The 12,925-nt window shown below is 37.5% G+C and overlaps 1 protein-coding gene across 1 annotated transcript; it reads right to left on the bottom strand.

Annotated features, from left to right (window-relative positions):
• Positions 1-4,411: 4,411 nt before the first annotated feature.
• On the bottom strand, positions 4,412-9,140 carry LOC134800664 (zinc finger protein OZF-like). Its single transcript, XM_063773146.1, has 5 exons — positions 9,029-9,140; positions 8,771-8,839; positions 6,203-6,265; positions 5,823-5,888; positions 4,412-5,661 (listed from the first exon to the last, which is right to left on the bottom strand). Exons 1-5 carry the CDS (start codon positions 9,138-9,140, stop codon positions 4,610-4,612), a joined length of 1,362 nt encoding a protein of 453 aa, XP_063629216.1. The 3' UTR covers positions 4,412-4,609.
• Between the last annotated feature and the right edge of the window lie 3,785 nt (positions 9,141-12,925).

Below are 12,925 nucleotides of genomic sequence, written 5' to 3'. Positions count from 1 at the left end.
ATTACAAGTACTGGAATAATTCACATTTAAAAAGACACCAGAGAATACACACTGGAGGAAAGCCTCAAATGTAAGTAGTGATCGTGATTACAATATGGTAATAAACAATTTATGAATGAATTCCATTCAGGTGTCCATGCAAGTTTGCAAATCGCTGTATACGTTTCACAATCTATTTTGAACTTATGGAGAGTAACTAAGAGTTTATATAAAAAAGAAGTTTTTGGCGAAATTTCATTTTTGGTACAAGCTTTTATCGCTGACTGTACGTTTCTTTCCACATGCCATCTTTCCTTTCTTTCCATATGGCCACCTCCTGTCTCCATCATCAGATCAGCTCCATGTCATCATAATATTGCATTGTCATCCAATTTCCATACGTATGCAAAAATTCAGCTCAATCGGAAATCGGGAAGTGGGTCAAATGTAGCTTCCATGATTTGACCCACACTAACTAAACTAACATACCTTCATACATACTAGACTAACAGGGCAAGTTAAATAAAAGCTTGTTTTAAAAATGACTGCTTCTAGTTCTCAGGAAGATGTGAAGACATAAACAAACAGTTTATTGTGTTTATTATAGTTTATAAGTCATACCCTTATTTAAAATTAAGCTATAAGTGAGTTGTAACTTCAATATACTGATAGTCATTATTTTATGTATGGTTAAAAAAGTAAAATTGTAATGATTTCATAGCCATTCGTTTTATTATATAAATGGGGTTCTGTTTTTTATGCCTTTAACTCAAACAATAAATAAAACGGCGGGCAATCTATTTTAACTTTTTTTCCTTCGCAAGTGCGATGAAAAACATTGTGTCAAACATATGCGGTATGAAAATTGTAAACTCGAGTCATAAACCCCTCTGCCCCGTCCCTGCTCATCGTGATTCTATTGACTCTCTTTAACAATGTTGTCCTTACCAGGGGTAGGAAACTAGAGGGTTCGGGCATTCTCGGCTTCGTTCGGCTCGACATTGCTCCGAGCAATTATTAGGGTTGGCAAAACTTGACGTGCATTGGGTGCAAAACCACAGATAAGATAGGTAATGGCTTGAATTTTGACAACCCTAAACAGCCGAAAGGGATAGTGCCATACATTAGAAAGCTGTCAAACATCGGTATTGTAGGACGTTTCTTTTCTGTACGGTAGACTATTACTTATTCTGTGTTCATACATCTCTTTTTGCACCATGTTATATAATTTACTTTTGCAAATGGTAGTAGTGTAGTACTTACAGTATAATAGATATTAAGTGCATTTTTATACCTCCATCGCCGGTCCATGTGACACTCGTTGAGGCAGAGAAGGACAAGGCGAGCAGTTCCTATCTTTTACTTTTCTTAAGATAAGATAAGTACTTATGCGTCGCTTAATTTACAACTCGGGTAAATCCATTCGACCCTCTCAGCTAATATCTACCCCTCCTCTTACCCCTTCTAAGTACAAAAATCATTCGTTGGCCAATGCATTCATTTTTATAACAAGTTACCTGAGGATGCTTTAAGATTACCCTCTTCAGCTCTTAAGAATTACTTAAAACAGTAATTGATGTTGAAGGCTTATTACAGAGTCGAGGACTACTTGACAGACAAACATGCATGGTCCAAACCAGAAACTGTAATAAGAACAAGCAGCAATTAAAAGCATTGTATTATGTGTAGAGTTAAAGGTGACTCAGCTCAGGTAAGAAAGCACATCAAATTTTATGAAGGCATCTCATAACAATCAGTCAGATTCATATAATATGTATTTTTATTTCTTTTATTGACTTTATTTTCTTTTCCTTTTGTAAGAATTTGATATTATGTTTTCTGAAAGAGCTACGTATTTGTATGATTTCATGTACATATATGTTTTTTTTTTTTTAAATCTAATTTCTATAAAGTTATACACCTACTGAGTATAATTGCATGAATTCTATAGTAATTTAAAATGTAGTTTTCTTATTTACTCGTAATGCATGTTAATTATAAGATGTATTAATGTTTTGAAAAGATGTGTCCCGCCGAGTTTGTTGCCGGTCCCATATTGGGATACCCTCCTCCAATTGAGGGGGGATTTAAATCTTCTCGAGGCAGAGGTGTAGGGTTGGAGCCGGTATAGCTTTATTTGACGTTCATAAGCGCATTGTAATATGGCTACTTGAATAAACTATTTCATATATTTTATCTTATCTTTTTGCCTTTTACTTTTCTTAAGATAAGATAAGTACTTATGCGTGGCTTAATTTCCAACTCGGGTAAATCCATTCGACCCTTTCAGCAAATATTACCTTTTCTTAATAGCATAATCGCATATATTTAATTAAACAAACGGGTCTACCGCGATATAATTTCATTGTTTTAACTTTAAATTCCGACGTTTCAGCTGAATTACACAAGCTGTGGTCACGGAACCACTGACGTCCCAGCAAATATCAACGGAGATATAAATAAAACAACACTGAACTACCCGAAATTATATCGCGGTAGACCTGTTTGTAAAATTAAAATGTGTACAAAACGCGAGAGTTTAAAGTGTTATACAAAATCGCATAATCAATCTGACAGATGTATTTACCCGAGTTAGAAGTTAAGCTAATCTTATACAGGGTGTTTGGTACATCGCTTGCCAAATTAAAACGGCAGATAGGTCGAGTCATTTGCTATCTTCTCAGGCCTAGAAATTTTTAATTTTGCGCACGTTTTTTTTCAGCTCTATGCCAGTTTTTCGTAAATTTCAAATGTTTACTTGCGCAGTAGTATAAAAAACCATGGCCAATTTTTTTTTCTAGGCATGAGTAAATAGCAAATGACTCAACCTATCTGCCGTTTTAATTTGCCAAACGATGTACCATACACCATCCCTATCATCAAAAATTCAATGATTGTATAACATATGTGTCAAGTGTAAGGCTTTGGATTTGACAGCTGGTGTAGATGGCGCTTTACGGCGGTATTATGCGGTCAGTCTGTTTCTCAAAAGTTGACGTTTGATAAAATGAACACAGAAAAATATGGCGCCGTACAGCGCCATCTATTCCATTCATAGTATCCATTGGTATGACACTCGATCATTTTGTATATTTTTTATATGTAATTAAACTCATAGTAACTACGTTGGAGTTCATAATCAGCATCCACAAACCAGATTGGCCCTTCAACACTATAGTAGCCGCAATAGCAACTGGCGAGTCAGGTCATAATACCATCTCTTTCACTCTTGGTTGGACTTATCTTATTAAGGTTAAAGGAGATAGCACTATGACCTCAGTCGCCAATTGGTATTGCAGTGAGCATAACACTGGCGCTGTCAGAATCAGAATCAGAAATTTATTGGTAAAAGTCACAGAATTTTACATGTCAGGCATAAAAATATATTATAATTAATATGTCACATTTTTAAATCATATATCTTTTTTAACACACAGTCAGTTATTAGTTTAAGTTTAATTGTAAGATATTTGCACAGCCATTGCCAGTTTAATATTGACTACAATATTTATGAGTGGGCCAATGATATCATTTCAATGTATTCGTCAATTGTGTAACAAGCCAAAACTAGTAACCGATTCTTAACCTTGTTTTTAAAAACTGCATCGCTGGGCGCGTTTAGTATGTCAGCTGGAAGACAGTTGTAAATTTTAGGCCCCAGTACACCGAGTGTTCCTCGAACCTTAGCTAGCCTCCGCGACGGCACGACTAGAAGGTGCTGGCCGCGCGTGCTCCTGCCGGGGCCATGGTGCTGGGCGCGAAATGGATACGACCTGAGGTTTTACCGGACGTGTAGGCAGGCTTCAAGAATGAATACGCTAGGTAGGGTAAGTATTTTCAGCTCTTTGAATAGGCTCCGAGCGGGATGATCGTGCGGTTTGTTAGCAATTATTCGAACGGCGCGCTTTTGGATTTTAAACACCTTTTCACGATCACTGTGTGCGAATTTTATGAGTAGTATATAGGTGTGAGTGCGTCGCAGTACCACGGAATAAATAATAGTACTACCGTACAGGAAGGACACTTCCTGCAAAACCGAAGTTTGACAGCGATTCAGGGACGAATCATGCTGACTCTTCTTATGTATGGTACTATCCCTTTCGGGTATTCAGGGTTGTCAAAATTCAAGCCATTATCTGTGCTCGTGCACGCAAAGGGGCGACAAGTTGTGTCAACCCTAACAATTGCTCGGAGCAATGCTAAGCCGAGAATGCCCGAATGGAGGAGTGTCGCCCCACTGGCAGTACTTCAATCCACTCTGTAGCGTCGCTTGACGACGACTTGTGGCCGACGTGACAACCCTAGAGGGTCGATAGAGAGGGTGCCGCGGCACCATACATCAGTGAGTATAAGAATGGTAAGGAGACGACTTAAGTGTAGAATAAAATAGCACTTTTTTTAATTTAGGATATGTATAATTTAAAATAATTCTTGCAATAAAAATTAAATATAAACAACTTATTCATATTTTCTAACACCGTCGTCTCAAGCCGCAGTTGGCACCGCAATATCCAGAGAGAAATACTACTACTACTACATACAACTACGTTTATATGGAGATGCGGTCCTCCATTATATTTTAGGTGTCTTCGCAGGTGCTGTTTCAGGCTGCTCTTGTTAGTTGCAATTATTACTTTTTAGGCTTCGTCCCAGTATGTGTCTTCTGATGACGTCGTAGGTTGGATTTATCACTGAATTTGTAATCACAATGAATACATGTGAAAGGTTTCTCACCAGTGTGTGTCCTTTTGTGTATTTGTAACTTAGAACTAGTCCTGCACTTGTAATCGCAATCACTACATTTGTACGGCTTCTCTCCGGTATGTATGTTCTGGTGTACAAACAAGTTTGCTTTCTGCCTACACCTATAGTCGCAATAGCTACATTTGAATGGCTTAGCCCCAGTATGTATCATCAGGTGTAATTTTAAAAGGGATTTCCGACTGCATTTGTATTCACAGTGGCTACACTGAAAAGGCTTCTCGCCAGTATGTGTCGTTTTGTGATTTCTTAAGCCTGACCTATCACTGCACTTGTAGTCGCAATTACTACATTTGTAAGGCTTCTCTCTGGTGTGTATCCTCTGGTGTGTTAGCAATCTTTCCTTCCGACTACACTTGTATACGCAATTACTACATTTATATGGCTTTGCCCCAGTGTGTATCATCCGGTGTCTTCGTAAATATGATTTCTGATTGCATTTGAAATCACAGTCGCTACACCTAAAAGGTTTTCCAGCCATGTGTATTGTTTGGTGTTTGTATAAATCACTTTTACACGAACTCGTGTAACTACAGTGACTACAATTAAAATTATTCTTAACTGAGTGACTCTTTAAATGAGTCACCAAACCTTTCTTAGAACTTGTTGTATACTCACATTCAGCACACATGAAATTTGTAACACCGTGTTCGCTTTTCACGTGTTCGATTACAAGAAATTTGGTTTGAAAAGTAGAACTACAAAAATCACAAGCAAATGCTGTTGGCCCGGTGGACAAGTGTGTGTTTTCTATGTGTTTTCTTAAAAAAATCTTGTTTCCGAAATGTTTGCCACAGTGTTCGCAGCCGTATGGGTTGGCTTCATTGTGAAGAGTCACGTCGCCGCGGAGGCGCTCGAGCACCACGACACAAGCCATCGCTCGGTGTTCCCTGGCGCGCGCGGCGCTGCCGTCCAAACACACTGAAACACAAATATTAAGCAATGCATTTACCTCGATAGAAAAATATCGGTAAATTAGCTTTTTTTCTCTAAAACCACATTTGTGAGGATATATGTAACGAATTACGCCTTTCCTATTCAAGTTATATACATCGTATACGTATATAACTATATACACTAACCCGCCGCTGACGAGCCGCCGTCACTCATCGCATCATCCGTCTCCGACTTGACGAGGGGGTCTACATCTGGAACAATAACAAGGAGAAGTGTTACATGTACTCAATAAAATATTTAAAAGAATATTTTTGTGTACTACAAATGTTTGGTATGAAAGAAATAAATTGTTTATTTCTAAACAGCAACACAAATACTGAATAAAATAAATGAAGTGTCCAAGGGAAAAATATTAGCAATTATTACTTATTTCCCTTTTTTGACATCGTAATTATGCACACAGAAATATTTGCTACCTATGTAGTAAATAAGTAGGTACATGTTTGTACAACTTTTACCCTTACAATATGATATATATAGTAGATGTATCAAGATATGAACTCACCCATGAGTTCCTTGCTCTTCTCCTCGCCGACCTTCGGCTGATCCACCAGTACGGGCTCCTCATCTGAAGCAAGACTTAGTTATATAAACATCAGAACAAACACCGCTTTATGAAGCATTCACGAAGAGTCAGGTCACCACACATCGTGCAGTTCAACTTAAATAATATACGGACTACTGTAAAAGCGGGCGGAGCGGCGGAAAGCGCCGAAATTCTAAAACGTAACAAATATAAGAGCCTCGGCAGAGAGTACCATTTTGTACCATTTGGTGTTGAAACTCTAGGTCCATGGGGTCCCAGCGCGCATAAGTTGTTCGCAGAAATCGCGAAGCGTCTGGTTGACGTAACTGGTGACCGAAGAGCTGGCGGCTACCTCGCACAACGTATCAGCATTGCGATACAGCGAGGAAATGCCGCCAGCATCCTTGGTACAATGCCTCAAGGGCCTATTTTAGATTTAAGCTAGTTATTAATTTCGTTTAGTAGGTACCACTGTATATATATTGTATGTAAATAAATGATAAAAAAAAAAATATTGAATGAATAAAACTGAAAACCATAGTGAATCAAAACAAACTAAGAACCGACTTCTATATTTATGTGGGTCCTTTTGCCCTTGCATTGCAGTTATAAAGGCAACAGTATTGTATTTATAGTTATATATTAAAATGATGTCAACCGACAAACTTCAAACTTCAACATTTATTCAGCAAATAGGCCACAAGGGCACTTTTACACGTCAACATTGAATTTATATACTACAAGCAAAAATAATAACAATACATCAACAATTTTATAAAATACAACTGCAACTACCAATTCAAACTAACGTATTACAATTACTTAGAGATGTGTGTGGTCTCTTCATGTCAAACTACATAAAAATAACTATAATAATAATATAAAAAAATACAGATACAAAAACACATCAAACATCAACATTTATTCAGCAAATAGGCCACAAGGGCACTTTTACACGTCAACATTGAATTTACATACAAGCAAAAATAATAACATCAGCAATTTTATAAAATAAAACTAACAATTCAATCTAACGTATTACAATTACTAAGAGATGTATATGGCCTCTTAATGTCGAATTACATACAAAATACAGATACAAAACACAAAAAAAAACTATAATATTTAGAGGTGTAAATGTCTCTAGGTGTCAGAACTATAAGATTATATAGTTTATCAAGTTATCCTTAGAGATGTATAGGGTCTCCAAGAGTCAATATCCTGTATAATTAATACATTCATTAAGAGAAAAGAAACATACGAGAGCAGAATGAGGCGTCTCACTGTAATTAATTAATAAAAATAAAGTTACTAAGTATAATAGCTTGTGTTAGCTTAAACAGACCAGTCCACCAGACCACAAAAAAAGGCTATAACATTTAGAGATGTTAATGTCTCTAGGTGTCAGAACTATAAGATACTATCTATACTCTGTCCTCAACGATCCACACTCTCCTGTATACCTCAGGTCCCTCTTTCAATACTACGGCGTTTCTCGCAACCGTCAGCTTCGCTCTTCTGGCAATATGTCCTTATCCATCCCTCCACATCGCACTGGCTTTATGTCAGATTCGTTCTGCGTGCAGGCAGCGCGCCTTTGGAACCGACTCCCCCTTAGTATTAAAAATGCCCCAAACAAGTTCGCTTTTAAGAAATCGTTACGTGCTTTCTTTGCTGGTAGAATGAAGGATTCCTAGTTTTAGTTATATAAGTTATATATTTTATTGTATATATTTAATGTTAGATATATATATATATATATATATATATATATATATATATATATATATATATATATATATATATATATATATATATATATATATATATATATATATATATATATATATATATGTATATTTATATTTTTATTATATGTATATTTATATTATATGTATCGTGTATATTTTGATGTACTTGCGTATGTATGTTAAAATTCTTTAAATTAGCGTTGCGTCCTTATATTAAATTTTGTTAGTAGTAGTAGCAGTTGCACCGCCCACAATCTCTCTGCTTTGCCTTAAGGTTGACTGGTAGAGAATGCTTTTGGCATTAAGTCCGCCTTTTGTACGATAAGTTTTCTTTTGTGCAATAAAGTTTAAATAAATAAATAAATAAATACTATACTTTATCAAATTATCCTTAGAGATGTATATAGGGTCTCCAAGAGTCAAAATCCTTTATAATTAACACATTCATCAGAGAAAAGAAACATACGAGAGCAGAATGAGGCGTCTCACTGTAATTAAACTCAAAAATAAAGTAACTAGGTATAATAGCTCGTGTTAGCTTAAACAGACCTGTCTCCCCGTTCACGAGTATGACGCGTATCTCAGCCATGGCCTCCCTCAACCTTCATTCGGGAAAGTGGCGACCCGATCAACGACGCCACCGTAAGCAGACTTTTAAGCGAGCATGACATGTTCAAGCTACCGGCCTATATTAATATAAAAATAGTAATAACATGTAGCTGTAAGACACAGCATTTTGTGCTCGTATGTTACATAAAAGAGTTAAAAGACAGTATAGCTTCACATAATTACTTACATAACACATTGAACACAGAATCATCATCCACACCATCATCAGCCAGCTCAGGTTTGACCGCAGACTCCACTGAACAACACAAGAAATGTTATTTAAAAATAGAAACAAACTAAGAGAATTTTAACTGTCTACCTTCTAGTTCCTGAGAGTCTGCTGACAGACAGTTTGGTAATAGGTAATGTGGGTTTGTAATAATGGGAACCCTACAAAATATTCTTAAACTGTATATTAAAATTATGTCAACAGACAAGTACTTACATAACACATTGAACACAGAATCATCATCCGCGCCGTCATCAACCTGCTCATGTTTGACCGCAAACTCTGCTGAACAACACAAGAAATGGTATCGTCTCTTGGGTCGTCCCATTCATTTTATGTCAAGTTCTTAAATTAGTCCTATTCTGCTTTCGTCACGCATTTGTCCCGTACAATATTGATCCCGTTCGATATTCGTCCCATTCACTCTTCGTCTTGTTTTGTTTCCATAAACAAGGATCTTATTACTTAAAATATTAATTGACGAAATGTCTGAATGCCACGATGCTGTGTCACAAATATTTGTGAAATGGAAATAAAAATAAATTATTTCTCGGCCTAGGCCTTCAATTTTGTATGAAATTCCTTAACAGTTCTCTCGAGTTGCTCCCCCGAAACATGATACTTCGAAGCCTGTTATAACGCTCGTAGCGACGACATTTCATTGCATTTTTAAGAAAATTTTCTTGTTGTATTTGTCCGAAATCGTTATTGTTACTCCAGAGGATTGGGTACATTTTGTCTAAAATCATATGCTTTACGTTGACCTCCCAGGACGAAATGTGTACCTTATTAAAGCACTAATTAAACACATGTGTAATTTTTAAATAAAAATAAGAAAAATTAAAAAGACAATCAATAAATATGGTCAAAGTGACAAAGACTACCAGCGAAAGTGACGAATGAAGAATATGATAGAATACAGAATAAGACAAATTAAGAACTTGTCAATAACCGAATAGGACCGACAACGAACGTGGCGAAAAAAAATTGACGAAAAAAAGACTAAGATCGAACATGGCCTAAGAAGATAATGATGAATACCGGAATGAGCGGAATAAGAAAAAGTCAAACAACAAATATGACCGAGATGAGAAAGACCACCGACGATAGTGACGAATGTAGAATGGGTGACGAAAGTAGAATAGGACTAATTTAAGAACTTGGCATAAAACGAATGGGGTGACCCAAGACGATACCCAAGAAATGTTATTTAAAAATAGAAACAAACTAAGAGAGTTTTAACTGTCTACCTTCTAGTTCCTGAGAGTCTGCGACAGACAGTTTGGTAATAGTAGGTTGAGTAAGGTCATTTAGCATGCACTTTAGTCTCAGGCGATGCCGCTTGGCACGATTGTTCCTTAGGTCAAACAAAGTTGATCTGGCCCAGTAGCCAGGAGATCGTACCATGCATACCCCCCAAAAAGGGAGGGTGAAAGGGTCGGCAACCCAAGTCCAATCAATGCTATATTCCTTCCTAGTCTTAGCAACTAGGGCAAGCAAAATATCATAATCAAAAAATATTAAAACATTATATTTAAACTTTTAAAATCCCAAATTCAGTGTTTTAGTAAACATTTTTAAACTTTGACTTTGGGCATAGTTCCATTTGTATGGAAATCGTTACCGCCTCGCGCTATAAATTATATTTTTATTACGAAAAAATGTATGAATGCCTACTTTAAAGTGATATTTTCCAGAATAAAGAATACATGGGCTACATCGTCCATATTTTAATTTAGTGCAAATCGCCACACTGTGATTGTAACATCCAAAGAAGTCACAAAAAATTACATAACATTTTCATTTTTTGTACAAATATTTTTTTTTTGTATGAGAAGGTATAGTAATTATTTCAAAAATGAATTCCTCGTTCCTTAATTACACGAAACTGATATATAACTTGCCCTAGTTGCTAAGACTGGGAAGGAATATAGCATAGATTGGACCTGGGGAGCTGACCCGTTCACCCCCCCTTTTTAGGGGGACTGCATGGTACGATCTCTTGGCTACTGGGCCAGATCAACTTTGTTTGACCTAAGGAACAATCATACCAAGCGGCGTCGCCTGAGACTAAAGTGCATGCACTTCCATACATTTGTCATCCTTACTAAACCTACACCTACCTATAGGTAATGTGGGTTTGTAATAATTGGAACCCTAAAAATATTCTTAATCTGAAGCAAAATTACTGATGTAGCAAATATCAGTAATCCATATAATATTTATTGTGATTTTCTAAATAAAATTTTAATTTAGTTCATTATTTTCTTGACACACCAAACACATATGAAGATTACACACACACATTAGACACAGATAATTAAAATTAGTTGTTAAAGCCAACCTTTAACAAGCAGTGCCTGCAGCTCCGCCTGGCTGCGCTGCACTTGCAGCTTAAAGTCGCTCGCGTCTCGCAGGCGGCCCACGCACGCCGAGCAGATGCCGCACGAGCCCGAGCCGCCTAGTACCAGCTGCAAGTTATTCAAACAAAAAAATCCGAGTTTTCACAATTTTGGGTTTATATAGATGTTTCAATAACTAGATAGTCTTTTGCTTACATGTATATCAAAGCTCTCTTTGATAATGTCGGCATATATCTCCGTTTTGCCGAGATGTGTGTACGGCGTCGTCAGGTCCTTGTCCGGAGCACACCGCAGGCAGCAGCGACACGCGCGCGTCACGTCCATCACAGCAGCCGTGCGGTGCGCGAGAATACTCTAATGGACTTAAAACAAATACCACAACAATACGAGTGTACGTACAATGTGATATATTATATTATATTAGAGAAATAGCAGATAATTAACAAGAAAAAACAGCGTATCGTATGAGCCGTGTAGCGTAGTCCCATGACACTGACAGTTAACATTTGACAGTGACATAGCGGAGACGCAGGGTACGTTCAGAAAAAGTAATAAGTCTAAAAGCTAAAACGGACGGACGTACCTGACCGCGAACTTAGTCCGAAGCCTGTTCGATCGTGTGGTAAATATATTAATAAATAGTTAAAGGCTAGTCCAGTTGGATGAGATTGAGGCCCCATTCGTACGAGAGCTTTTTCAACGCGCATTAAAAGGGCGTTTGAATAACACAAATGGATACATGTGTATGGGCTTGACGCCTACTTTTTTTCTGGCCGCGTAGCCAACGTGCCAATTGTTTATGCTCTGTTGCTTATCCTAGTCATCTTTCTCTATCATTCTTTATTCTTCTCTCTATCATACAGTAACAGTTGCGTTTCATTAGCTATGGTGCGTTAACGAAAAAAAAAATCATTTATTCAGGTGAAATAAACCCTATTTTACAGATTTCTTCTTCTGCCAAACTGCAGGGCAGTTTGTTGGCAGAGGGAACTCCCTCAAAACATAGATGGGTAGACTTAGCTAATTGCCTAATTAATTGTTAACTTAAGGTTAATTGTTAACGATTGCACGTTGGCTACGTACCCTGATCATATCGGTCGATTTGATGATTCCGTCCGGGCCAGCTTTAACTATTTATTAATCTATATACCACACGATCGAAAATACTTCGGACCAATTTCGCGGTCTCAGGGTCTACCGCGAACCACGTTCGACGTGTTGCCTTTCTGTCGCACTTGTAAATTCGTACGTAAGTGTGACAGGGAGGCAACGCATCGAACGTGGTTCGCAGTAGACCCTCTGGTACGGCCGTCTGTTATAGCTTAAACTTAATACTTTTTCTGAACGTACCCTGAGTCTTGGCTGTCACTGTCAAGTGTCATGGGAGTACGTTCATACACGGCTCATACGCTGTTTTTTCTTGCTAATTATCTGTACTTCTATAATTATCTGCTATCTCTCTATTATAATATTAGCACTGTACGCTCGTATTGTTGTGGTATTTGTCATTCTTGCGCACCGCACGGTTGCCGTGATGGACGTGACGCGCGCGTGTCACTGCTGCCTGCGGTGTGCTCCGGACAAGGACCTGACGACGCCGTACACACATCTAGGCAAAACGGAGATATATGCCGACATGATCAAAGAGAGCTTCGATATACAGGTAAGCTAACGGCAATCCAGTTATTGAGTCATCTACATAAACCATCAAATGTTAAAACTTAAATGTTTTTGTTTGTATAACTTAACT

Source organism: Cydia splendana, chromosome 20 (assembly GCF_910591565.1).
Source record: "Cydia splendana chromosome 20, ilCydSple1.2, whole genome shotgun sequence".
NCBI lineage: Eukaryota > Metazoa > Arthropoda > Insecta > Lepidoptera > Tortricidae > Cydia > Cydia splendana.
This window is presented reverse-complemented; position numbering and strand designations above follow the sequence as displayed.

Coding starts and splice junctions, on each gene's coding strand:
- LOC134800664 (XM_063773146.1), bottom strand. CDS start 9,140: ATGGGACGACCCAAGAGACGATACCATTTCTTGTGTTGTTCAGCAGAG. Junction 6,266..8,770: donor TTCTGTGTTCAATGTGTTAT/GTAAGTAATTAT, acceptor GTCTTGCTTCAG/ATGAGGAGCCCGTACTGGTG. Junction 5,662..5,822: donor CGGCGGCTCGTCAGCGGCGG/GTTAGTGTATAT, acceptor TTTGTGTTTCAG/TGTGTTTGGACGGCAGCGCC.